General features: G+C 48.2%; 2 protein-coding genes across 4 annotated transcripts in view; one reads left to right on the forward strand and one right to left on the reverse strand.

Moving 5' to 3' along the window:
- Window positions 1-2,985, forward strand: part of SMIM11A (small integral membrane protein 11A) — a 34,926-nt gene extending 31,941 nt beyond the window's left edge. Inside the window, exon 6 of the mRNA XM_040585015.1 lies at window positions 47-2,985. The gene's annotated coding sequence lies outside the window, so the exon portion shown is untranslated. The remainder of the gene's footprint in view (window positions 1-46) is intronic.
- A 6,376-nt stretch (window positions 2,986-9,361) lies between these two features.
- Window positions 9,362-27,945, reverse strand: KCNE1 (potassium voltage-gated channel subfamily E regulatory subunit 1). 3 transcript variants are annotated; one of them, XM_040585027.1, is made up of 3 exons: window positions 18,794-19,032; window positions 17,309-17,531; window positions 9,362-12,048 (listed from the first exon to the last, which is right to left on the reverse strand). In XM_040585027.1, the coding sequence occupies exon 3, from the start codon at window positions 11,994-11,996 to the stop codon at window positions 11,616-11,618; it is 381 nt and encodes a 126-aa protein (XP_040440961.1). In that variant the 5' UTR covers window positions 11,997-12,048; window positions 17,309-17,531; window positions 18,794-19,032; the 3' UTR covers window positions 9,362-11,615. The 3 variants fall into 3 exon arrangements, with proteins under 3 accessions (XP_040440961.1, XP_040440962.1, XP_040440960.1); XM_040585028.1 differs by lacking the exons at window positions 17,309-17,531; window positions 18,794-19,032 and adding an exon at window positions 27,848-27,945; XM_040585026.1 differs by lacking the exon at window positions 17,309-17,531.
- Between the last annotated feature and the right edge of the window lie 12 nt (window positions 27,946-27,957).

The following is a 27,957-nucleotide window of genomic DNA, read 5'->3' on the forward strand; positions in this document are numbered from 1 at the left end:
GGTGGGGGTGGAAATTGAACTAATCTCTGTGCTTCCCCTCTTCCAGGACCAAGGACACCTGGAAACACATGCAGGACATGACCAAGACAGGCAGACGTGTTTACAATCCTATGGGTTGGAATGAGCCAGGAACAGAAGATTCACTGAGTTACCAAAGTGCCTGGACAAGCCCAGATGAGCCTCAGACTTGAAGCATTTCCCATGCACACTTTCCTCTGCAGCGTGCTAGCTTGTTTTCCATGCTCTCACCCCTGTGGGATATAAGGTGGATCATGTCTTCAAGTGATATTTCCTGTTGAGCCAGGGCAACCTGCCTACCTTAGAGGAAGTGGGATGAAGGAATGTCTGGAGCTAAGATGAGTGAAGGAGCATTCCTCACGTGGCTGAGTCCTGCAGACAGACCACACTGGTCATCGGGGACAGTGGAGTACTGAGAACTTCAACTTCATGTGGTTCCTGTGACTTCCTCAAAAAAAATCTAGGTCATGCACTGACAGGCATTTACTCCCGGAATGAGCCATCCCCAAGACAGGGATGCTGAGGGGTGCCCCTTTCCCAGCAATCCTCCTGGGGGTTGCTGTTGGATGGAGGGCCCCAAGGTGTCTCAGAGGCACACCTGTCTACCTCACGAGGCAAGGGCACAATGCCCAGGAGGCTGGCATGCTGTGGCAGCACTGACAGGAGACCTGCTCTGTGGGGAACTGGGGGAGCCAGCACTGGAAGAGAAATACGTTGAGTTTGCAGAGAGTTAGGCAGGAGCTGGGGAGGGTTTGTTAGAGTACCGAGCTGTTCAGAAATAGCTCTGGAAACCCCTTCCAAGGACCCTGGTTGGGCAGGGCAATAATCTGCCGTGTCCTTCTCCCAGCTTCCTCTCGGTGGTTGTTGAGTCACCTTGGCTTCCTAGAAGAGGCTGAGAAAGGGTACTCACTCGTGGTGGCTGAGGGTGAGGGCCGCAGGTCGCGGCCCCGGTGCGAGGCAGCGCACATCACCTCCTGTGCAGGTCAGACCATGTCACGCATCGCATTGCCCAAGTTTCTGTGGCTGAGAACGAGCCAGAGCTTTCATTTTGCTGTTGCAATAACAGGCCTTGGGCTAGTCCTGGTTATCTGGTGACCTGTTTCTCTCCCTCCGTGCTCAAGTGTAGGTGTGAGAAAAAGCTTGCCTGAATATTTAAGTATTTATGCAGAACATTATTGCAGCCCTGATCGTACGCTGGGGCTAAGTGGAAGCAGCATAGTGCTGGCACATCTGCTCAGAAGTCTGTGCTCTGTGCCCATGCACTGCACCACAGTCACGTGACTCGTTCCTTCTTAACTCTTTTTTCCTACAGGACCTTTAGATATTCCCAGTATTCCTCCTCAGGCAATAGGGATGAACCCTGAATACCTACTTGCACATTGAATACATCAGATGAAGGAAAAGAGCTCCTGCCTTCTGTGAGATAATGCGGTGTGAGTCAGATGGCAAAAATGATGCTATTAGACATTGTATTATTAGTTATTCTGAAGATAAAAGTATCAGGTAGTTAAGTTTAGGCTCTTTGTTTCTTTCTTCCTTTTTTCTAGCTTTTCCAACATTTATTGGCTGATCCTTTTAAATATATTTAGATTTTTCAGTACTCCAGTGTAGCAGACCTCCACAGCTTTTGCTGCTCTCCCACCATGCTCAGCCTCTCCCTTCGCCAGGAAATTTCATTTCCTAATGCCGCCTGAGTGCTGCTGCAACCCTGCATCACCGTGAAGCAGCTGTGGCAGCCAGCGCCGCCCGACCTGTCCTCTCGCAACAGTGTGCTTCAGCCAAAGGCATTGCCAAAATTAATTTCACGTGCAGGCTCTGTGCAGATGTAACTGCTTCAGGAGCTGGTTGTATCAGAGCCACATCCAGGTTTTGCTGCTTGTGACTCACCTACTAACAGTAGAATTCTGGATGTTGCCCTTTAATTGCACCTGTGAAGCAAAAAGGATTCACATTTATTGTGGTCCGATGTTCACATTTTTGGCTCCTGTCCAAGCACATGGTAATGCGATTTGAGTAGTATCACCTTCAGGACAGCAATAAAAGCAATTGCCACTCCCATCCTGTGCTTCACATCCTGTTTCCACCACAGGCTACACATTAAGGAGCTTTTGCCAAGGACAACATCACCCTGGGACAAACTGAGCCAGCGGCGATGGCTGCTGGCTGCTGGTGACACCAGAGGATGAGCAGTGCCCTCCCCACAGGAGATGGCAAGCTGGAGCAGGAAAACCGAGTGCAATGGGACGCTGAAGAACTGGCATAATCTGTGATGAGTGCTGAAAATACCCATGAAACTTTGCAAAGACCTTTTTCTCTCCCATGTTTCACTCCTGGTTGCAGTCAGCCATCAGAACAGGTGGACAAGAAGAGCACAGAGAGTCCTAACAGTGTTGGAAGAGAAGTTGTGTTTGCTGCCCTGTGACTGCAGCCGCTGGCAGAGATGCAGCTGTGGCAGGGCAGTTACCCTTCAGGGAGTTATTTCTGGACCATCACTGTGATGAGCTTCTCAGACTTTGACATTGAGTTGGACATTTCTAGAACCGTAGGCTGGGCAGCTGGGAACAGCTGTCTGGGATCTGCCCATAACGTCCCAAAAATGGAAGGAGGAGGAGTATTTACCTAGGGCTGTCATCTAGGGAGGCACCTGGGTACGGCCACACACCATGGCAGTGGGCCAGGCAGTTTGACAGGTTGCCCCACGTTGTCCCCGCCACTGTAATTGCCTGCTTCCTCTTCCCCCTCCCCTAAAGATTTCCAGATAAAACATGTTAGCCTGACCCACCTGCACTGGGGGTTAATGTGTTTCCTCAGAGCAGGCCCGGAGCATGCACCTGTGCAGCTGGCCACCATCTGGTACATACTGGTCTGGTCCCTGCAGTAGGTACGGGCATGCCCTCCTTGTTGAATGGAAACTGTAAAGTGGAATAAAACCGCAAACACATCTGATAAACACATCAGTTTGTAACATTACTGTTCTCTTTTTCTGTAATTTCACAGACTACTTAATTGTCTGCAAATCCCCAAAAGTGCCAATGGCTCCTATAGATAAATAAAGAGGAGAACCTGGGCACTGCCTGTGTTGTTTCCTACTGAAGGAAGTTTGGGAAGTAAGAGGAAAGCTGCCCAGATGTGGAGGAAGAAAGGAAAAGCCGGTGCCACCAGTGCAGCTGTGATGCCCCTGGTACCTCAGGTCCTGGGTGTCTTAATGGGAGAGGTGGGAACAGGTCAGGGGTTTTGGCATAGCTGCTGACTTGTGTGAGCACCTGCTGGATGTATTCATTGCCATTTAACTTGCCCAACGATTGCCTCTGCTGTTATTGCAGTTATGTCTTGGCCTCCACATGCTGTGCCACAAAATGCTGAACACACACCATGGCAAGGTAGTTTTGCTTGTTTTTTTACACTACTAGGTCACAAGGTATCCATTTACACCTTCTAACACCGTTCTTCAGACCAGATAATTTCCCTCTAGGATGACACGCTGGGCTGTGGTGATGCCTTATGCTATAGGGTGATGCCCTTTTCTTTGACCCTGGTGAGTCCAAATTAGGGTTAGATCCCATTCCCACTGCTGTGAATGACAGCACTGCCATCAGCAGAGACATTATTGTTACCTCTACTCATGCCCAAGCCTAGCCAGGAGGTTCTCCAGGGAGAAAGGCTGCCCTACATAGCCGGGATGGACATAGTCATGTTCCCTTGGAGGAACATGGGAAATGAGAGAAAAATAGGTCAGAAATTGGAGCCAGGGTAGTCTCCCCTCAGATACCCGGTGATAGTCTCAAAGGGCCTGGAAATTTCTGCATTTCAGTGACCTCTATAAGCAGAAATAAGGAGCAACATGTGCATAAAAAAAATCCCGAAGAGACTGTTTAATTTGCACTTTGGATTAAATAATTTGTGGTAAACAAAGAGGACCCTGTCTCTATTGCTTGTATCTACAGTGAGCTAGCCAGCACCACCAGGAATTTGGATTAGCATGAACCAGTATGTTTCTTATCTGCTTACTTCTATACAAATTGCATTTTATGCTGTTACAATCCCTTTCTCAAGGTCAGGATTTGGATGGAAAGACTGTAGGGATGTTGCTGTTAAAGAGAGAGGTCTCTGTTCTTTTGAGCGGAGGAAATAAATAGAAAAACAGCAGAGGATTAATTTTAGGTGCCACTCCTGCCACGGGCTGCCTGAGGGTAAACCTCAGTGGCTCCTTGGCTGGCAGAGGGTGCCTGACTGATGAGGGTGCTGGTTTGCCTATGCCGGCACCATGACTCCTGCATATTAAGGTGAAAAATAAATAAAAGTATGGGGAGGATTTGCTGGTTTATCCCTCTGCTCTGCATGCAGCTCAGGGTCAGATCCCCCCCGATTCCTCGGGAGCCGGACCTCTGGGGGGAAGCTGCGGAGGCACCTGTGGGGTAAGCTCAGCTCGATCAGCCCAGAGAACGGATCTTGCCTGCAGGTGCACACTTGGTATGAGATTCTTGTTTGCACTCTTTTCCCAGATTTGTTTTACATTGTTAGGTGGGAAACTGATAATAAAGGCTTGAGAAAATATTGCCAGCATAAAAAAGTCCCATCAGATTGGAGGTCCCTAAGCCTGCTGTTGCCACGGGTCTGAATAAAGGCCACAGGCTTGAGGCTTATGTGCACAAGAGTGAACCAGAACAGCTGCTGAATCAACTGTTCTCCTGACAAATTACCCTGCCACACGAAGCTGGAGGTCACAAGGAAAAAGGAAATCGGAGCTCAGACTTTGGGAACAATGGGTTAGATCCTCCGCTGATATGGCCCCCTTCGGCAGAGGCAGAGGGGTTATGCTCCTTTCTGCCAAGCGAGGACCTGTGGGGGAGGCTGGGGAGGGGGTCTGAGGGTCAGGGGTTGTGATTTGGAGGGCAACCTAGAGAAGGGTGAGTAGTGCGGTGGGGGAGGCAGAAGAGATGCCGCTGATGGGGCTGTGCCAAACGAGCATTACCTCCCCAGCAGGTAAGTGTGCTGTGCTGAACAGCAGCTGCTGATCAGTCCCTGATCCTTGGGATTGAATCAATGAATGCTCACAGCTGGGCTAACGAGCTATGCTTTTCTCATATAAAAGTAGGAAAGCTACCACATTTAGAAACAAAATCAGAACCATCATATACTGAGAATCCATTTACTGGGTGCCCGTCAAAATCAAATGGCATCTTATCTGTGAAGGTCAGCTGTGTTTTGGGTTGTGTGGTGTACCTGTCATAAAACTGGTAAAACACTCATCAGATCAGTACTGAATTAAGCATTTTTTAGAGCAAGTGCTCTCACATTAAGGTGTCACATTTTACTTTGCTTGGCTCTTGGTCTTGGAAAGCTGGTGGCCCCGGGTCCAGTTTGTGGATTTTGTGGATTAAGCAAAGGAATTGCTTTGGTGAGCTGCAGTGTGCCTCTGAAAATAAAGCACTGTAGCCCAACCAGAAGCTCTGGGACTGCCTGGAAAGTATTGCATTAGTCTCTGGCCTTTTTTCTGCTAAATAAGATCAGGTGGTCACAATGTTCACTTCTGGACTTAGCATTCCTGCATTTTCCGTTGATATTTGTGTACATCTTTTTTCTTTGATCTGAGGGACAGTCAACAGGTGCGGTTGAAAGCTGGCTTTAGAAACAGCTGTCCTTGTAAGCCCTGCCCTAGAAGTCCCAAGAATTAGGTGCTTTGCTTGCCTCTTTCAGCACGGTATGGGCCTTCGCTTCTTGTCATTTGAAGGCAGTTGACAGGGTTCATTTCCCTGCTTGAGTGTGTCCACCAAGCCAGCTGCGTGGACAGCTCCGGTCTCAGGGAGCAGCCTCCTGCCCACCGCAGTGGTGAAGCGTGGCGTGACCTTTCACAGCCTCCTCTGCCAAGCAATCACATTTGTGCTGGTCCCTTGAGCAATTTCTTGAGAAAGGCTTCGTGGAGGTTTCACATGCGTAGCTGATGGCTCCAGCTGGATAAGTAGATTAGGGAGTGAGTTTGGCATAGTGATAACGTGTGAAAATGAAACAGGATGCCATAGAAATATTATATAAGATAATTCCCGTTATCGGCTGTAAAGAATGTTCTGCTTGCTTCTGATTGCTCATATCTTCTATTTTTATCGGCTTCCTTCTGCTTGTCTTTGTGCACGTTTCCCGGTGTAGCAGGTCTGACCCAACCAACTGCAAATAAAGATAACACTGATAACTATAAAGTGAGGACGGGGGTGGGGGTGGGGGAGAGGGAGCTCACTTCAAACTTGCACACTCAGGCTGCCTTTGATTGTAAAGTATTTTCCAGATGGACTGCTTAATACTAGGGGGTTGATGTCTCATACTTGCAGCTCTAAGGATTTCTGCTGGGTATAACGAAATGCCAGCTGCTGCAGATGAAAGTTCTCCATGAGATGGGAAAAGAACCAGGGCCTGAAGCTCTCCAGGTTGGCAAGAGGGAAGGGAAGGTGAAGGCAAAGGATGATCTCTTAGTCTGGGCTTCCTACAGAGAAGTTGTGCATGTCAGGCTACAGAGTGGCTACAGATCAGCACAGACTTGCTTGCCAGGGCTCTGTGCTGCCTGGATGTAAACCACTTCTAGTCACTGTTTAGGGCATATTGGTCTCAACTACACTGCACCCATCCTTGCTCACAGCTAGAGCTGGCATCTGGCTTTCCTAAAGGCCCACCCATACTGCCTGTGAGCCCATGCAGACATATCCTCAGGTAAACATACTCCCACTCTGGCAAATGACTGTGTGCTGCCAGAGAAGGGCAGCTGTGCCCCGCTGCATGCTGCACCCTTGTGCTGGTTTTGGGTGGGGAGAGTTAGTTTTCATCGTGGTAGCTAGTATGGGGCTATGTTTTGGGTTTGTGTTGGAAACAGTTCTGATAATTCAGAGATGATTTGGTTACTGCTGAGCAGTGCTTACACACAGCCAAAGCCTTTTCTGCTTCTCATCCCACCCCGCCAGCGAGGGGCCTGGGAGTGCACAGTAAATTGGGAGAGGACACAGCCAGGACAGCTGACCACGACTGCCCAAAGGGATATTCCATACCATATGATGTCTTGCTTGGCATACAAAGCTGGGAGAAGAAGAGGGAAGTGGGGGACATTCACAGTTAGGGTGTTTGTCTTCCCAAGTAAGGGTTATGCATGATGGAGCCCGGCTTTCCTGGAGATGGCTCAACGCCTGCCTGCCCATGGGAAGCGGTGAATGAATTCCTTGTCTGGCTTTGCTTGTGTGCGTGGCTTTTGCTTTACCTATTCAATTGTCTTTATCTCAACCCATGAGTTTTCTCACTTTACTCTTCCGACTCTCTCCCCCATCCTGTCATGGGGGAGTGAGCCGGTGGCTGTGTGGGGCTTAGTTGCCGGCTGAGGTTAAACCACAACCCTGTTCCACACATGGCTGGCAAGCCTCCAGTAGAAGCATTGCAGATGACATTCCTGCAACAGCTTGGCTGGCATGACCCAAGGAGACATGCTTTAAGTTTGGGGGGCTGCAGCAGTCACAGAGCTGCCCAGAGTCTGGGCAACCCAGACAGGTTTCCAGGGCAGGCAGGAAAGGGGAGAAGAGGGAGGTCTTATCTTCCCATGAGTCAGTGGCCACATAACCTAGGGAAAAACTTCCCTGGAGCTTCTTCCTCCAAGGCATGAGGACTGACCTTCCCCTCCAAGAGAAACACAGAATCTCGTCCATATTTGTACTGTACCAGTTATTCATAAATATTTTATCTATGTGGCTTTGTACCTCACAGATTCCAGGTTGGTCTACAACTGCACAAAACAGAACCTCTCAAAATGTGTAAAGGAGAGAACCTACTATATTGAGCTTTGATTTTGCTTGAGACCTTTGTGCATTACCATCATGTTGCTGTTAACGATGTAGGACTTAAATTCAAAATGCCCTTTCTGTATAATGCTGGCATTTCTGTGTAATGTGATGTCTATTATAAATCCCAAAAGTAGCCAGAGAGCAATACCTGTGTCTAGAGTGTTAGGCCAACTGGCAGCAAGGCTACCAACTAGAATAAGGCACAGCTGATGAAGGCAGGGACCTTAGCTACTGGGGGCCAGAAAAAAAAAAAACCTCCAACAGTTTCCCTGGCTATTTTGTGTCTCCTGTGGAAAAGATTTTTAAAGTTTGGACCACAGAAAATGCAATACTTACCTAATGAGTTTAAGATTCTTCAATCTCCCCAACAAGCAGGAAATCGGAAATCATGAGCTCTGTGTGATGGTAATTATATGGCAGGTTTGTTGCTAGCCTTTGGTCTATGGCAAAGATGATGAGCGGGTGAACTAATCACGCATTTCTAGGCACTCCTTGGCCAGTGAGTGCTCTTTCTCTTGTTACATGAAGTCAGAGATGGGTCCCATGTCAGCCATCCTGCATGAGTCAGTGGTAATGACAGAGGAAGCGGGAGCTGTGTTTACAACCCCTGGAGGATGCTCAGCAATGCAGGCTGCAGCTTAGCTCACACTTTACATTTCCAAAACTGTTATTACATAATCCAGAGCTATATAGAAAGAGATTTCAGAGCCTTTCTCACAGAGTGCATGCAGAGAGACCTGGCTGACCTGAACCCATAAGATCTCTTGATAGGTACTCCTACATCTTCTGTGATCTGAATGATCCTTTCTGGCCTTAAAAAATCTGCATCAACAGAGCATCCATCCCATGAGGGCTATCTACCCAGCTGATGCCTTGTGCAGAGCCACTGGACTCGCAGTGGGCACAGGACCTTCCTCCCTTGCTGGGCGCACCACTACCCCACAGCTATTCCCCCCCTTTTGCCAAGACCAGTGTAGTTTCTGGGGGGTACAACAAAACCCAGGCTCCCCAGGAACAGGTGCTGCTGGGGCTACAGTGGAAAGCTGTGCACCACGCATGCCCAAAGGCTGCAGCCAGGATCACTGCACTGAACGCCAGAGCCAAGCTTGCCCCGGGTATTGCAAACCCTGGGAGTTTACTTGAGGTGAGGAATTTGTTCCTGACATTTTGGTATTTCTCCAGATCTAGGTGTACTGAGAGATATCCCAGCACCCAGGCCTGGTCCTGGTTAATAGGGTGTAGAAAAGGGACGGGTGAGTGGGTGCCTGTCAGATAGTATTAGCACTCTTTCTGTGAGCTTGTGAAACAGGTTAGGAGAAAAAAAAAAAATATCTGAGGCCATGTTGTGGTTCAACCCCAACTGGCAACCAAGCACCACACAGCCACTCGCTCACCCACTCCCCCCTGCCCCCCGGTGGGATGGGGAGGAGAATCAGGAAAAGGTAAAACCCATGTGTTAAGATAAGAACAGTTTAATAACTGAAATAAAGTAAAATGTAATAATAATAATAAAAACATTTGTAATGAAAAAAGAGAGAGGAATAAAATTCAAGGGAAAAAAACCACAAGCGATGCCCAGTACAGTTGCTCACCACCTGCTGATTGATGCCCAGCAAGACCCCAGGCAGCGACTGGTGCTTCCTGGCCAACTCCCCCTCAGTTTATATACTGAGCCTCTTCTATGGTATGGAACATCCCTTTGGCTAGTTCGGGTCAGCCACCCTGGCTGTCCCCCCCCCAGCTTCTTGTGCACCTCCCCACTGGCAGAGCATGGGAAACTTGAAAAGTTCTTTATTTAGAATAAGCACTACTTAGCAAAAACTAAAACATTGTGTGTTTCCAACATTACTCTCATACTAAATCTGAAAGAGCACTGCACCAGCTACTAAGAAAATTAACTCTATCCCAGCCAAAACCAGGACAGGGCACAAGTGCAGTTTGTAGTCCATATTTTGTTGCTTTGTACAAGTGAAAAAATAGGGGTAAAAAAGAGGACTGCAAGAGAGGTAATGTGAAAGCCTACAGTGGGAGCCTACAACTGCCAGAGAAAGGTGATTTGTAGCCTGGTAGCATCGAAGAGCATTATGACTAAGGCACAGGGGTTCCCCTCTTTTTTAAATAAAATGGCAGATCTGGAAAAAAAAATAAAGTGGAAGCCAACTCATGCTGACAAACAACAAATAACAATAAAATAAAAGTAAATTTATTGCAAATATCTACACAGGATCTATTAAAATAAGGTGGCCAACAAATGCCTAGACCCAAAATACCTGAAAACACTTGGGGTGGAGAGAGAGCTGCAGGAGGGAGCCCCTTTTGAGAGGCTTAGTGTTCAAAGGTTTTAATGTAATTAAGGGGCATTTTTGATGCAAGTTTAAACATTGTCAGCAATGCTGCACAGGCCTGCCTCTGGAGAGCCAGCAACCAAGAACATTTGCACCCTCACAGGGGAAGGGAAATGCAAGTAATAAACGGATTGCATGGTGTGATCCCAAAAGAGCAGTGCCCAAGCTGAGAAGTCAACATTTTTCCAAAGCTTGGCTTTGGTTTACATTCCTCTAGAGGAAAAAGTGACTGGGATAATTAAGCTGATGGAGATTCTCCAAGCTGTTCAAGACACTGAAAACATGCATCTTGTCCTCAGCTTAGTGGTAGGCACCTTATAAATATCTTTTTTAAAAATACCCTGCATTTTTAATTGTCCTAAGTATTCTGGGAGCACAAACATAGCTGGAATATTACTTAAATGAAAGTGCAGTGCTAAAGAAGTACCTATGCATGGAAAAGGGATATGCTGTGACTGGTATCATGTGCCTGTCCAAATACTTGGGTAGCTATCTGCCCTCGCCTCGCCTTTGAAGTGGCTGCTCTGCACGACTTTCTTTCAAGCCTTTCCCACTTCTCTTTCCTCTCCAGAAGCTAAAAATGGGATGTGTATCTGCAGAGCAGAAATAAAAATCCCCTCCTACCCAGACCATTGCTTCTTTGATCCCAAACAAGAAAACAGTCTTCAAGCTGGTGAGGTTGCTATTTTGAGTAACACAATGTCCAGGGGAGCCGTATTTCTCCCTTTTAACAGAGGCAGATGATAGCTGCTGCCACAGAAGCAGAGTTCGGCTGCCACCGTGCTCCTGCAGCTCAGCAGAGAGGTCCAGTTTGGGGGACCCGCTAAGGAATTAAGGACAGTCACTAAAAAATTTCCCTCCAAAGTATGCATTTTCCCACAGAAATGGTTTTCAAAAATGGGAATATTTTTCTAAAATTTTATCCCAAAGAGGTATGTGATTCTGAAAAAAGTAGGCATCCACAACCTTGTAAGATTTATAAAATGATTATTCTATGGTGGACAAAAATGAAAGTGAAATATTTCAGCTACTTTTTCACAGAAGAAACTGGTCTTACTTGAAAATGATTGTCTAAACCATACTTGGCAGTTAACACCTCTGTAGCTTGCGTTTGATCCAATTTGGTTTTAATTACATGGACTACTGCAAGTGTTCACAGGGGCAATGCCGGCATTTGGGTTTTTTGCTAGTGAAGCTGATGAGTCCATAATACTCCCTCTGTCCTCAGCCCTACAGTGACTACAACAAGGTACTGGTGACCAGGCACTTTTGCAGCACCAGGGCCATCACAGACCCATCAGCTTCACCAGCAGTTCACAGTTATTCAGCCTGACTGAGGCCGCTGCCTGCAGCTCTGCAGGCGGGCAAGAAGCTGGCCTGGTTCATACCAGGTATCGGTTGGGTTGTCCCTGTGCAACGTCCAATCCTTTCTCCTGTTTTGCTAGGAAGACTTCGCCTCAGGAATCTGCATGCTTGGCTGCTCCACAGCCAGCTGGTTTTCAAAGACACAGCACAGCTTGTAATTTTCTATGAGCTTGGCTCGAAAATACTGCCTGTCCTTCTTGTGCCAAATGTCTGAGGCAATGTAGGTGGTGTAGGGGTCGCGGGAGTCCTCCAGCCTCCTGGCGCGGATGTTGGTCAGCATGACTCCCACGGTGAAGAAGCCGAATAGGCCAATCATCAGGAGCACGTAGATGATTTCCAGGCTGCTGCTGGCACTTCTGACCTGGGCAGGTGCCGAGCTATTCATCTGCTCCAGGTAGTCCTGAAGCAGCTTGGAGAAGAGTGAATTCAGGGCTGTGTCATTAGACCGCACCAACATCTTGTTTTTCTACACTTGTCCTTCACACTTTTCTTCTTTAGTTATAGTTTAGCTAGAAAATAATAAAAATAAGGGGCATGCCGTCAGATAAAGGCGCAATTCCCACCGTCTCCCTTTACTGGTTGCCCAGTGAGAAAGCTGCCTTGGGGCTGGTGCAAAGGCAGGGTGGCTGGAGGGACCTCTTCGTCTCCTGTTTCCAAGACAGTCTAGCTAGTCTGGGTCCATCCCCCATAAACACTCGCCTTAGAAAACCTCCTCAGTCTCCACAGATGGTCTGTCGCAGTGCACAGCTGCCCCAGCTGTTGGCCACGCACCCAGATAGCTCACCCAGGCCTCCCGTGCTCTTTCAAGCCCATGATTCTCCCCTGAGCCCCCACAAGCATGAGAAGTGCCTCACTCCCACCCTGCGGCAGCTGCTTCTGGCTTTGAAGATTGTCATCATTGCTTCTGTCAGTCCTCTCTCCTCTACGTTCAGGTTAAGGATTGAATTTGGAAGCAAAACTTCTGTTCAGTGAGTAGAAATCGCTCACTACCTGCAGCAAGCTCCAAGCTTCTCCTGTGCACCCCATTAGAGTCTTGCCTTTCTTCTGCTGCCTTCAGTGATATACACCATGCAAAACCGAGCAACCAAACCTCTGACAGAAACTTATCCCACACAAATTTAATGCAACTTCCCAGCGGGCATTTGCCCAGGGAGTGGGTGCAGAGGGACTATACAGTAGCTGCCTACCCAGCAGTGGAAAGGAAAAGTATCTCCCTCCATCCTCCCTCCTACAGGCTACCAGTCCTTCCCCAGACAGTCCATCGCTTTCCCCTCCAGACTAAATTATTATGCAACCGGTGGTTTATCGTCTGATTAGGAGGACTTCCACCGGCATCACTGCAAGTCAGGAACAGGGCAGGAGATGGTAACACCAAGAAGCACCTGGACACCCGAAGCCCCCTAGCCACGGCACTGTGCAGTGACAATCTTACACAAGAAGCTGAAGGGTCCTTTTCTGCTTTCCAATGTCAGCTGTAAATCAGTTAACAAGAACAATGCTATCAGCACTGCAGTCCCAAAGCCTCAGCAGCCTGGTAACATGACTGACAATCTCACTGCAGTGTCTAATTTAAATGCCTCTAGAAAATTAAGACAACAGCCTCCCTCTGGTTTCGCCCTTAGCACATCTGAATGAGGTACTGTTATTCAAGGTGACTTCTGTGACAGCAATCTTCTGATCATGTAAGATGGCTGTCAGTGCTTTCTACAGTTTTAAATCTGTGAGAGCAGGCCAGCACGTTAGCAAAAACCTCTCCAGCATACCTTTTGTTGTTTTGTTGTTTTTTTTTTTTAAGAGGTACTGTATTATAAACATTTATAATACATCAAGAATTAAATGAACCCTTGGGCAGAAAGCCACTGAAAAGCCTGGGCAGCAATTACACCCCTCCGTGAGGGCAATGTTAATGATGCATAGATGCTGTGCAGGACCTCTGCATGGGAGGGAGTTTAGCTGTGCACACAGCCTCCAGCCGCTGGTAATGACACTGCAGTAAATGAGATGCATCTGGATGCTTCTTTGAACGGTCTGCACCTTGCTATGGCATAAATGCTGTAGAAGGAGACGTCAAGACAGAGGGAGTGAGAAGAGGACACTGATCTTATGCCCTGCTATCCCTTGTATGAAGAGCAGTTGTTTACCTGGTGTGTTCTGTGCTAGCAGGTGCTGTTGGCAGCTGAATGAAACACACAGTTAATGTAGACATGAATATGATCAAACAGTCACACAATTTTAGTCTGAACCCTTTTGCTAGACCTCCCAGCTGGGCAGTCATGGAGACATGGACCATGTCTCACTGAAAGTCAGACCCTCAGCCCAGAATGATAAATTCTGGGGAGAAAGCCCTGTTCTCCTCACCACACAACCCTGGGGGACCTGAGTGACACCAGCCCACACCAGATGACATCAGACTGCTTCCCCTGGCAGGTGTGTGACCACCGGGAGCCCAGGTCAGGCTCCTATGGTCTCCGACTCACCCTGCTCCAAGCAGGCAGTTCCTGCGATGAGGTGCCCGGCCAGTGGGAAAAAAATGAGCATGCCTGAAAGCGTGCCTCGGTATTTGGGCTTTTAATAGAGCCGAGCCTGGGGGTGGCAGAGTGAGACAAATATCGCCAGTACAAAACAATATTCTGATCCAATGTATTTCTTCAGTTGCATGAGTCAAAGCTACAGGAAATAACATCTTGGCAGCTTGGGCTTAATACTTAAAATCTATTCACATTTCACAGCTGTTTTCAGATCCTTTAAAAAGGAAAGGAAGAGAAAAAGAAGTGTAAACCTTTATCTGAGATTACTCCTCCTAAGCATGTAGAACATGTCGACACTGTAAAATGTAAAACTGCAAACAAGTTGTTGCAATAACTTTAAGCCAAAACAAAGAAGAATTTCACTGGATCTCTCAACTTTTCCCAGAAAGACAGGCAATCATTTTTTCCTAATAATTATCAGTAGCACTGAAGACACTTCAGGTGCTGATGAATTGATATTTTGAGGATGGACAGCCTCAGCTACCTCCCTGTATTCTTTTGAAATGTTTTGGAGGGTTGCAAAGTATTGCCCACTTCTGGGCTGCTTGCACAGCGGCTGGGCTGGAAGCCAGCAGGGAGCTGAGCAGCCCCATCTCTGTAACCACATCAGACAGCAGTAACAGGAGAAATTAAGGGAGGGAATGGGCACACTCCTGCTCCCCAGGAAGTCTCCTCCTGAGATCTCAACTAGCCTAAAGACCTCACCCACCACTGCACAAGCCCTGTGCCATTTCATACTTGCTGCAACAATACCCTACCGTTGGTCAGATTCTACTGTCTGTGCTGTATCTCCTCCCTCCAGAAGCCAGACCACACTGCTCCTCCTCCATCCAACACCCTCTCCCGCAATCCTCAGTGCTATTTAACCACTTAGCAGGAACGAGCTACAGCTGCACATCATCCATGTCAATCAACCCACTGCCTCTGACACAAGGCCACAGCTGCATGTTATCAGTGCTAATCAACCCACTGCCTTCATCCCTCTACACGTACTGGGACCAGTTTAGAGCTGGAGTACACGGGACTGGGAAGAGCCACCTGTGTCATTGGCATACTCCATGACAGATAGTCACATCTCACTATCCCAAAAGCTCTCTGTTTTGACCATAACCACAGTAGCTTTCTGCTCCCCACTACCTCCCCAGACAACTGCTGATGGGCTGACAATTACCATTAGTCCCCCTCGTGGGGCTCGCCTGAGGACCTCTAGTAAAATCATGCCCAGCCCAAAATCAACATCCTGGTTTACCCAAGCTACAACCTGATAAGCTGGGAACTCACCTGGGATGATGGTCCCCATCCTACACTGTCCCACAGGAGGTTTCAGAGCACGCCAGGAGGTGACCTCTCCTACCTCTCCTGGGAGGAGCAAGCACTCAGCAGTGAATGTCCCATGTTAAAAATTACCTGGGGCAAAACTGAATAGTTCAGCAACCTTTTCCTTGGCCAATGATTCAGAGGGAATTCCCTAATGTGGTCAGCAGCCTGGGCCACATCCAGCTCTCAGACGCATTGCTGCTTCTCCATCCATTACACTAAGTACAAGTGACAGATCTCCGATGCAAAAGCAATGGGCTCAGTGCAAGTTGCCTTCCAGCACATGGGTTTCCCAGCAGTGCAGGTGTACTGCTGCCATCGCCCAAACTCATCTTACGTCAAGTGTCAATGATGACCTGAACCACTGCTCCATTGGCCGTGGGCCATGGTGCTGAGCAGCACCACTGGAGGCGGCCCTCACTCACTGACCCTTTCCTCACTGTCATCTGTCATTTGCTCTCTCTTGTGCCATGGGAATCTCATGGGAGGGGGAGAGGGACCTCCTTTGAGCGATATTTTCATGGACAGCATGGGTTTAGGATGGCAAGCAAGATGCCACAGGCAGGTTTCTGGAGTTGAGGAACAGACAAAAGCAGGACTCCAGGAGACAGATCTTCACCAGAAGTGTTTCTGTGTGGTCAGATAGGTATGGCCTACAGTTTCTACAGTCAGTGAAGGGAGGAAAAGCATCTGAAGGCAGCTTAACCACCCCTTCCAAAGCATTTTAAAACATTGCTTATACAGGAACAGGTTCTCAGCAGGTGTAAAAACATGCATTCGATCTAACTTCAGTGAAGATCCAAGGATTCTAGTCAGTGCTTTATTTTCTCTGTCAGCTGGCTGTTATTGCTTGGGATGCCTTTAACCTGGACATTGCTCTATGTAAAAGTTTCCCTAGGGAGTATTTACACAGGTGAGCTGCTCCTTGCAATAGTGACACTCAGCCGGTGGGGAAAAAAACCAAAACCCACTACCCCTTTCCCCAAAGGCCCCTGCATGGAGAAGAATGAGTCCTACTCTGCTTATTCCTAAGCACACCAGCTCACGCTGCTCAACCCCCACCCCCCATAGGAGTACTTGCTGCTCCGCCAAATCTCGTTGGCTTGGGCAAGAGCTGTGGGGCACAGCTGAGGGAAGGGAGACCTACAGATGGAAAACAGGTCTCTAGAAGGAAAAGTGAAAAATAAACCTCTGGCAGCCACTTTGTTCATGGTAGTATGTTGTCTCTTGGGGTGCAAGGAAAACTGGCACAGCACCAACCCTGAGAGCCACCTTCTGAAGGAAAAGGATGTTATGATTGTATTTTAACAGTTAACAGGGAATCAGGGAAGAAAGCTTTAAGCCACTAAGGTCCCTTGGTTTAAAAAAGGACATGTGATGGAGGGCTGTGATGGCCAAGCTCAGGGAAGACCCAGTTACTCCTGGAACTATAAGGCAGGACATACTGTGGGACTGGTGGAGGATGGAGATGCATGGTCAAGTGGTGTGGATGGGCTCCATGCACACTGTGTCTATCTGCCATCTCAGAAACCATCCCTGAGCATGGCTGAGGCCGTGTCTCTCCAGTATGACCATGATATGAGAGCCCTACTCGTAATCCTCATCTCTTGAACATCCAAATGCTTCCCAGCTATGGAATGCTAGAACTGCAAAATGCAACTCCATGACACTGCCTGTGCGATGGGGAATCTGACCCTGGTTGGGTCTGAAGAGAAGCCAAGCTGTGCTGCTGGAGAGCATCTCTGTGTGTCCGGGTGCTGAGGCAGCTGCACCAACTGCTGCTAGGGAGTAGGACCATGACGGGGATATCACTACAGAGTTGTAAATTGACATTTGAGTTCAAATAGAGCAATTTGCAGCTGCAAAGCATCTGGCATTTAATAAAACTGCTGTCTACATTATAAATATCAGAAGTGACTTATACCTGGCTGGTTCCCAGCAAAGGCAATGCAGAAGGGGTCTGTTGCTCAAAAGCAGGCTGGGGGCTCCTCCGTGAGCCTGGATGCTGCTGTCAGTGGAATGCAACCAACCTAGCTGGAGCCACCAACTCCAGCACGGTCCTTTCTGCCCCTGAGTTGGGTTTATTTCCAACAGCTGATCTTCAGTGAAGCACACACTGCAAGATGTTGTTGGGTCCCAGTCGACTGCTGGGGTTTAAAAAGAAAAGAGCCAATTTTCTGTCATGTAATGTACCTACGGGTGTGATACTCATCTTTGGAGCTCAATGGGAATTTTTGCTCAACCACTAGGTGATCAAACTGATTTGCTTTGGTTAGCTATACTTTTCTTCGCTGCTGAGGTTAAAATGTGATATTTATCATGTAAATGGGGGTGGATGTTAAATAACAGATGCTCATCTCCTAACACAATTTTCTCAGCTCTCACAAATCAAAGGACCTGTATTCTAATTTATACTAAGCAAACATCTCCAACGATGTCTCTCTCACATTGCTGCCAGAAGCATCAGTAACCAAGCACCAGAAACCAAGGGAGCCTAGAGGAATACATACCTTCAGAATATACAGTACTCTAGCCACTTCTCGTGAACTGATGACACACAAAAAAAGCCTGTGCTACGCTAGTAGCAAAAGTGAGCACAGCCCATTGCCCACCTCCCCACATTTTCTGCCAACAATGTGCTTCTCCACCACCATAAAGCAATGAATCTGCTGACTTCCCTGGCTCATTTCCCTGGCTGTTCGTTACAGGGATGAATAGGTCAGACAACTTTCTGGAAGCCAGAGCATTGCACAAGGTAGATCCGTTTCCTCCTTCCAGCTCCTGGAACTTTTGGAACAGCACAGCAACCAGGACTCTGTGATCCTGTCAGAGGTTGGACAGCAGCACAGCCCAGAAGCAAGCAGGGATGTATGGATAAATTTGAAGTTATAGGCAAGATGCACACACCTTCCACAGTCACCACCTTTCTCTAGAAAACCTGTAGCCTCTCCCAACCAGTCTTAGGGCTATCCATTCTTACCCACCTGAGCCACTTCAGGTCCTTGTGCCACTTTAAAAAGCAACTCTCATGCAGTGAGGCACACTCATTTCTGCCCAAAAGCATCAGTTTTATCAGATCACAAGACAGAAATTTAGTCCTCTTACATGCACGGTATATGTATCATACTACTTTGAAGTGGAAAATCCAGCAGTGCCCCCCAAACAATACACAACCAAGTTTATCCTCCCAGATGCAGCTTCCTTGGTCTCATACTCAGCCCAAAAGAGCAGGCAAACACTGGCACATCTTTAACAGCACATAAACCCGGCAGGCAGAGCCCCAGCTCCCCCTGTTCCTCCATCAGTTCAGCTCTGTGGCTCGGCAGCTCCGTGGATATTGCAGCCTCACAATTCCCTGCTACCCTCCACTCTCACCCCCAGCCCCTCTGTGCCGAGCGTGGGTACAGACCTGGCAGCAAAGCACGTCTGGGTGCAGGGCTCCAGCCCCTCCTGGGGAGACAGAATTAGGAAGATGTGAGCCCTGGAAAGCCCCCAGGGTAATATCTCTGGGGTGTAAGTGGGCAGAGGCTGGTTCCTGCAGGGACAGCAGCTGAGCTGTCACTGTCCCCAGTCCCCAGGATCAGTGCAAAAGGTAGGAGCCAAACAGGAAAACACCCAGAGTCACCGGGCTGGGGGAGGGCAGGAGCCCGTGGCGTGGGTGCCGTCAGCCGGCCTCCCGCTGCAGGTGCCGGGTCCAGCCCTGGGCACGCAGGTGGGAGGTGCTGAGGGGGCACGGGGGCAGCTCCCATGCTGGCACCTGTGGGTGCCACAGGCCCCAGCACGGCAGGGTGCTAGCAGGGCAGCCCGGGGGGGCAGGAGGAGGATGCTGGGGTGTCGAGGCATCACCAGTCCTGCTGTCCTGACCCCACGTGAGCTGCCCTTGCACCCTGGCACTTCCCTCCCCACTGCCCTGCAAGCTCACACACACAAACACACCATGCCCCACGCGTCCTTGCGTCTAGACGAGGGACCAAAGCTGTGCAAGTAGGCATATATGGACACATTTGTAGAAACAGCAATAATGCCAGCAGAACCCCTTGGGATTAGGAGCTGTGATGACGTAAGATAAGGTCCCATCTTCCAGTGTCATTACAGTCTTTGGAGTTTGAGAAAGAAGGGGTGAGCCATTTCCAGGGCTGTCCCTTGAACCCAACACAAACAGCTCGCTACAGGTGGCACTGGCTAACTCTTATCCATCACCTAAAAAGGAAAAAAAAAAAAAAAAAGCCAAAACAACAAAACCCACAAAACTAACCTGAAAACCTATTTTTCATTAGGAAAAAAAAATGTCACCAGTTAGCCAAAGGGAGGGTTCGTTAAAGCCCACCTGGAACCTATAAAATGAATTTATTAGCTTTGCAAGGAAGCTGCATTTAAACTCATTCAGAGGATGCCAGTGATGTGGGATAGCATGCCCTCAGCATCCTGGGGCCCGTGGCAGATCTGCACCAGTGTGTTGTGTGGCCCCTGGCAGTTCCCTGCCCCAAGACTGTCAACAGCCCGCTGCAAGTTGGGACAGGATGGCCCCTCGTTGGCTTTACTGGTGCTGTTGCTAGGACAGCTGCTGGAGAGGAGAATTTAGACAGTGATTGAGGCATTGAAATGAATGGATGACAACAGCATCTTGATATTTTCTTACATGCCCACTTTCAGGAGCTTTATTCCGTATTTTCAATGGAGTGGGAGATGTAGCCCATTTTTTCATTGCCCATGACATTGCTGCATCCAAATGAGGGAGCAGGCTGTTAACCAGACAGGATAATTTCCCAGGCTAGCTGTAGGCAGAGATACCTACAACAGCAGACTGCACTAGAGGAGGGGGTGGGCAGCACCAGCAACTTCAAAATCCAGTTTGCTTCTGGTCCAGCTCCTGCATGCTCAGTTTCTTTCCTCCAGGGCAGCAAAATTAAGTTTCAGTTTGGTTCTAGGAAGCCTTGAGCCAGATCTGGTACTTCTTGCTTTCATGCACGCCCTAGCACCCACAGAGCATCCTTCTTGGAGATTTTTTTAGTTGCATTTCAATGCCCGCCACAAGGCATGGTGCTTGTAGGGCCAAGGAAGACGGAGAAGTTGAAGTGATGGCCCAAGTTCAGAGAAGGAGTCAGTGGCAGAGTGGGGCTGCTTCCTCAGCACAGAGGAAGGTGTTTCCCTTCCCCAGGAGGCACCAGCCTGAAGCTGAGTACAGACACCAAAACACTAGAATAAAAAGAAATTATGTGCCTGGGTGCATGATCTCATCCAAATTGCAGAAGGATGTCCCAAGAGTTTAACCGAATATGAGCATTACCAGGAAAGGATGCTGTGGTAAGAATGGGCTGTGGCTACTTAGGAAAACTGCACTGCTTGATTAAAAAAAATGATTACAACCTACAGCAATGCAGAAGGATCAATAATAGGGTTAGGGCAGCAAAGGCTCGCACCACATTGGGGCAGCTTGAGCATGCTGAAAAGTGCTTCTCAAACCTGGAGAGGGTCTAAAAGGGGATGAGAGAGGAGGAGGAAGACGACGACGACGATGGGAGGAGAGCATGCATGGTCAGTGACAGCAGAGAGGGAGCAGTCAGGCCCTGCTTCTTCCTCATAGGGTAAATATGGGACAAAATTAGATCATATTGCTTCCTGGCTCAGCCTTCCTCTTCCTTCCCATGGCTGAATACCCAGGAACGTGGTGGGGAAGAAGAGCATCGCTTTGGTGTGGAACTGGTGGCCACATCCTTCCTTTGGTAGAGGGGCAGGCGTGGGGAGGGCTGGTACAGGCAAGCTGGGCACTGGCACCCAAGGAAGGCACCTTGAGCCAAGGCTTAGTGGCAGCAGCCCCATGTCTTGTCCCCTCCCCAAAAGGCAGGGCTCTCCACTGGCACAGGCCACGGAGGACACTTGAGAAACATCACATAAACCCACGCTGGGGCAGCATCAGCAAACCAACGCTGAAACAAGAAAACAATTTTCCCTGGGGAAGGCTGGAGCACATCACAGGGAGGAGCAGCTGGTGGGTGACGAGCCCCCTGCCACCACCTGGGCAGGCAAAGGGTGGGGTGTCAACCTACCATCCCAAATGGTAGGATGGACACCTAGCAGGGAGTGACCCTTCTGCAGGGTGTCCCTTAGACCTTCTAGAAACACCATTGTGCCTCTTGCTTTGTTCCTGTTATATCACAGGTATTCACAGTCACATTCCTAAAAATCAGCAAGAGATCTATGAACAGGATCCCACTGGCTAGCATCTTCTGATGGGGAAGAAAAATGTAATACAGTGACTAACCCCTGCTTTCCCTTGCCCTGTGGCGTCCTTGCACCACTGAGTGCTGGGGTAACCTCTGGTGAAACTGCTCCAGCTGATGCAGCTGCAGAGGGGGTAAGCCGTGTGCCTGGGTAAGCCAGAGCAAAGATGATTTTTAAAAGATCTCAGTGTCTGTGTGAGACCTCACTTCCCCTGCCATCACACCAGCACGGCCCCACTGCAGCTGAGAGGAAGATTATGTCTTCATTGGGCAAGAGCGGATTCATTCTTCTAGAAGTGCCCGTGTAACTTCTGTTTGACTTTGGTGGGACCTGAGAGTGCATCTGACAGGGAGATTATTGTTTTTATATAGCAATATACAAAGGCTAGGTTCAGCACTGGATAAATGACTCCAGGCAAGAAGGTTTTTTTGCCCTCCCGTATCTGTCAGTAGCTGAAGGTTTCATTTTCTTCAGCACAGTGACGACATGTAGAGTGACGGGATCCCTCAGAAAACAAATGCAGGTTTTCTCTGGAAGGTGATAAGGGACATTTCACAAGCATAGGAGCTTGCAGATCTCTTGAAACCATATTCCTGGTAGAGGTGTGGAGAGGTCTTTTGTTTTTAAAATTGGTTTTACTGGGGTTTTTTTTGAGGAAAGAAATACTGAAGTAGGTATGGGGAGTAGAGAATATAGTTTAGTCTTTCAATGAATTGCTGCTTTTTCTCAGAAAGGTTCCTGCTGTGAGTTTTGCACATAAATAGATGAAGTTTAACGTGTTTCTGCCCAGATCATGATCTTTGGCACTTTCCCATACATGTCATGTTAATCCCTCAAGATCAGGGGAGATCACCAGAAAGTTATGAAAACCTTTACTTGCAGAGTTTTGCTGGGGTCTCAAGCATGAAACAAAAGGGCTGCTCAGGGCATCCCAGGGGGAGAGAAGTAACTCAGAAGGTGCCTTTGGTCTCCTCTGGTCCCACAGTGACCTGAGCTGGTAACCTTATGGCAGGCACCAAGCTGTGGCTGCCTACTTGCCTCTGCTTCTTTATGGCCAAGCCAAGGGGACGGGAGGAAGACTGGGACTTTGACTCCAGCTCCATCCCCCATCCCAAGAATGTCTTCCCACCAGTTATGTTGCTAAAGGTCTTGGCTGGCCCCTTTGGGATGTGATGTCTGATTCAGCCCAAATGCTGTAGAAGTGACTTTGAACTAGTGGTTATCCAAGTCACCTTAAAAAGGATGGGCTTTCAGGAAAACTACAGCACTGGCTTTCTGCAAATGAAGCTTGAGTCAGACAGTCAAAAATAAAAGCACTTCAGAATTGCCCATTACATTCAGCAAACCTGGCCAAGAGGATAACACTAATTCACTTGCTGATATCCCAGCACTAATGCAAGCACATCCAGCTCCTAAAAGCAAGGACATGGACCACCTGCTCCCCCACATTTGCACAACCTCTGCTATTATGCAGCCACAAAATAAAGGTTTGCTTGGCTGCAGCAGCAGGAGTGATGCCACAGGTCAGAGATGCAGCTGGCACAAGTTGGCAGAGCTGCAGCAAAGTAAACAGAGCTGTGTGGATTTACACCAGCTGGGAAAACTGGCTTGCGGTTTGCAGCCTGCCATTGAAACACAATTTAGACTGAAAACCCCCACAATGTTAAATTAAAAATGTGCTGACACCTGCGGCGTTTGGAAGAAATGCTGGATGGAGATGCTTCCGACCCCCAAAACAAGGTTAAATGCAGCTCACTTACTGAAGGGTAATTCATGGATGCCGGCAGAAGCACAAAGGCTGGAGTGTTATATTGTTATGATGATGATTCAGATGAGTCATCTCCAATCAGCCAGCACTCGTTGCTTTAATGGCCAGACGGGAAATTCAGTTTAGCAGTGACCAGTGCTGCAGTTTATTCTGACTGTTCACCAGGTGTTGTGGGAAGGCTATACCATTAACTGCAAATTCACATCCACTCCAGACTACGCCTCCTGAGAGCAAGCCATGTTTATCAGCTCCTGCAGTACTGTTGGGCTGGCCACATCTCCGAGATTTAGGTAAGAGGGGGAAGGTGAGAATCTCAGACATATTCTCCCCAGGAGCACAACTCCTGGCTCACTCCAGTGCGCTCAGCAGCAGATCTCCTCGGGAAGCCCCTGGCCAGGGTTGGCCACCTCCAAGGCTCTGCAGGAGCCAGCGGTGCTCACTTGGATCACCATTTTGGTTGAGCACACTAGAAGGCCCCGTTTTCCTCTACTGGTGGGCAGGGTGAGCACTGTGGAGGTCTGCATTGCTTGTGCACAGCCAGAAGGAGCCCTCTGCTTCAGAGTCTCTGCACACTTTTTTCCCGGGTTGTCTAAGGGGTTAGGTACTTGTGTCCTGTCAAGGATTACAGAAAGGTGGGGTTATATGCATCTTTTGAAATAAACAATTATCTTGAGCAAAGTACAGCTAAAATAGCACTTCAGACGTATTTTGGGGGAGAATTTAAAGATGCTGTCTGAAGATCTCACTTAAACCAAGTGGAATTACAAAAGCTATATATTCATAAAAATAAAACACTATAAGAAAAGAACCTACGAAAACAATGCAATGGAAAAGCAACACAGACCCCTCCATACTTTGATGTCAGGGTCATGCTAACACTAATTAGTGAGTGGAAAATATTGTAAACTTTTTCCTCCTTTGCAGTACACAGAAGTTGAAATACATGTCATATTCCATTGAGAAATCACAATGGCATTTTTCCAAATATAGCACACACAGAGATTCAAGTTTCAGCAGGTACTAAGTAAAAAATGAGAGCATATAAGTGAACAGGATTCATTGTCACGTGTTCCACCCAACCACATAAGGACAAAATAATACGGAAAACCCAAAAAAAAACCCTGTTCCCTGCTTAGATATAAGGTTATATCTGCAATTCACCATGCAGCCTCTGCTGCAGCAGTAAGCCAGAGGCTGTCAGATATTGTTCCATGCCCATCACAACCCAATCTTAGCACCCAAAAGGACACAGCACATCTGTGCAGCAGGAAAGCGGTCACTGGTTGGTGTCCCTCTCCCTACAGCAGGGCAGCACCCCTGGTTGAGTGGTGGGTTCCCAAACGATGCCCCTCCTCACTACCCTGTCCCTCCACAGTGCCCAGGTCCCATCCCCTCCCCTTGCAGGGGGAAATGTGGGCCTGATGAACCACAATCCCGACTCAGGCAGGTGGCAAAATTCAAAGGTTATACTCACAAAGCCCACCTAATCAAACAAGATCCCCAGTATTGAAAAGCCCACAGCCATTACATGATAGAATCTTAAAAAAAACAAAATCAACACACACACACACCCCCATCCACCAAACCTGTGTGGGCAGCAAAGGGTTTGTACTGGCAGTGACGCACAAAGAACAATGGCATTGGGCAGGAAGAGCTTTTGGAAACCACCACAGCATCACCACACTGTTAGAGGCTCATTCATCCTCCCAATGTTTAAAGTACTGAAAACTGAACAGGTTTGCATTGTTATCCTTTGGCAGTATGTTGCTTAAGCAAAAATAACATTGAACCTTTGGCTTTTCCTCCACTGAATCCAACCACTTCAGAGAACATTTTATACCCACATTTTTATCAGTAGATCTCCCAATACACTGAGAAGCAGAGATGCTTTATGCTAACAAACAGATTTCAATGGCAGCACTGCCAGAAGAAAGAAAGATCAAAGATCACCTAATGGTGCAGAAAGAGGAAGCTGACCAAATGTCCACTGTAATCTCCCAGGAATTTTTGCTAAATTGCTAGGTAAGGTTGGAAAACAAGGGTCTTCTCTGTGCTAGGAAGGACATTCTCAAAAATGCACCTATTCAGGAAAAGACCCAGATCATGCGGGGAGGAAAACCTTGTATCCTGAGAAACAAAAGTGAAGAATACCTTTCCATTTATTTAGCTAAAATAACAAAAGCTATATGATCACACTCTCGCCCATGCAACCCACAGCTTCCTGTGCCTGCACATCACATGAGGTCCAACTTTGCCTATGTTGTCAAGGAAGTCTTTCAGAGGTAGCACTATTCCTGATTTTTTTTCCTCTTTTCTTCTTCTAAGGAAGCTGCATGTTTAACAGTGTGAGGCACAGATAAGCTTTACTCCAGAAGCAGCCTCACGTATCTTCCTGGTGTGCTGTTTTTCCCCTTCAGCAAACACCAGGCGCAAGCAGTACGAGCAAATTGCCACCCTTCAGAAACTTTTGAGATCCTCTGTGTTTCTGGTCCACTGACCCATGACAGAGCAAGAGGGCCAGGATGACCCCTGGGATGCACTTTCTCTGGATGTGTAGCTATGCCCCTGCAGCCTTCACTGACACACTGGCATGGATTTGCACTGTCCTGAGCATCTCATCCTCTCCTTACCCCAATTTTGCATGGGTTTCACCACATTTGCATGAGTAAATTTTCTCCCAGTTCAGTGTAAGGAAAGTCAGACCTTGTGTATCACCTCGAGGGTGCAGCCAGAGCTTTTGCAGTCGTTCCCAAAATACCTTTCCGAGCAGCAGCAGAGGAACCAGATGATCAGCCTGGCAAGGACAAGGCAGTGGAGCAGGTCTCTTCATCACCCCACCCCGACAGCTCAGCCAGCACAAAACTTGGCTGCCAACATCCCAACAAGGCTCTGCACAACAAAAAGGTGTAGCACCTGCTCTTCAGCATCTGTCCTGCCCTCCTCTGTCTCGAGTGAGTGCTGGGCACAGCCTGACCCTCCGGCCACCCTGGCACCCCACAGCCTGTTGGTACCTCTCACACCACAGCTCTGGGTGGTGTGGAAGAGGTGAGCAACAAAACTGCCTGCTGCTCAATCCTTCTGTGGGTTAAGCAGGAAAAGCTTTCTGTATTTGTAAACTAAACCAGGCATCCAAAGCAAGAGTGAGCCACATCACCCGTATTTTCTTCAAAAGAAGTCATCCCACAGGGCCCTGAGTGAAGTGTGAATAAAGTCCTGTGAAGTGGGCCACAGGACCACTGCTCAGGCTGTGTAACAACTTCTTTGTAGCCTTACAAACTGAAGGGCAGGATCAACCCTTGGTTAGTACGTGAGGTTAGTACACACAGATGAACATTCTTCTCTGATCACAACCAAGCAGAAGGAAGTTAAATCCTGCAGCTTAGGAACAGAAAGTACAGAAAAGTCAACCTAAGAGTGGTTTTACTCCACCTGGAGCCAGCATTTTCTGTCACGTTCGTCTTGGCTTTCACACACATTTCACAGAAGAAAAAGCGAAAGGGGACACTGATATCAGACACTGCGCTCACCACCTGAAATGCCTTGAAGCAAAGGTACAAGCCGTGTTGCATTTCTTCCAGGAAACCTTGACCGGCTCCGACATGCAAACAGCCATAACTTGTCAATTCCATTTAACCCAATATCTTAGGTGGCCAGAGCACCCGTTCAGGCAGAACCTGTGAGAAGCTAGCGTCAATCTAGGCAGCCTTTGGCACAGCCTCTCAGCTGCCAGCAGCCACAGCAGGTGCTCCTTGTACCGCACCACATGTTGTTAGACAAATCTTTATGTCTCGCTGAAATTAGAGACAATAGTGACCTACATGAAGTAAGAACACATTAAAAAAAACCCGAGGCATTTTTCTTAACCAAAAATATGCATAGAAAACAAAACAGAGGTAGCATTGAATTAGTACGATTCTGGTTGGAAATTCCTACTTTGCCATGGTGCTGAGCCCACTCGTTCAGTATCACGCAGTACCTCTGGACTGTAAATGCACTGAAAATGAGAAGACCATGACCACAGACTTTTCTACTCCTATTGCAGCTGTTTCTGAGCTCAGATCCATCCCGTACAGCATCTCACACCATGTCCATCCCTACAGCACCTGAGCACCATCAGCTATACTAACATGGCTGCTACCCAGCTTGTCCTCTGGTCTGGAGGAGAAACACATGCTGCAGAGGCTTGAGCAGCCAGCGCCTGCTCAACTAGTGGACAAGAAATCCCAGTTTACCAAAAATCACTAATTAATTCTCCTTCCTTTCAAATAAAATCAGATCTTTACTTAACACCTACCTGCAGTTAATGCCCCAAGTTCCCGGCAGACTGCTCAGTTGCAGACAGCAATGTGGGGGGGTTAGGAGCTGAACATGCTGGCCTGGGGGGAAGCAGCCTGCCTGCACACATGAGGCTTAACTAGCCTTGCTGTGGGCTGAGGCTATGCAAACTCAATTAATCAGCACTTAAATCCTTACCTCAGAGCAGGGCCTGCAACACTGAGGTGAGGAGGAGAGCAGCAAAATAAAGCTTAACACAGATGGTCTGCTGCTGGACTGCTCCGTTCTTCAAGGCAAGTCCTTCTCTT

The sequence above is a fragment of the Falco naumanni genome, chromosome 2, assembly GCF_017639655.2.
Source record: "Falco naumanni isolate bFalNau1 chromosome 2, bFalNau1.pat, whole genome shotgun sequence".
Lineage (NCBI taxonomy): Eukaryota > Metazoa > Chordata > Aves > Falconiformes > Falconidae > Falco > Falco naumanni.

Bases quoted from the DNA above. Each gene is read 5' to 3' on its own strand.
- KCNE1 (XM_040585028.1), bottom strand. From the start codon at position 11,996: ATGTTGGTGCGGTCTAATGACACAGCCCTGAATTCACTCTTCTCCAAG.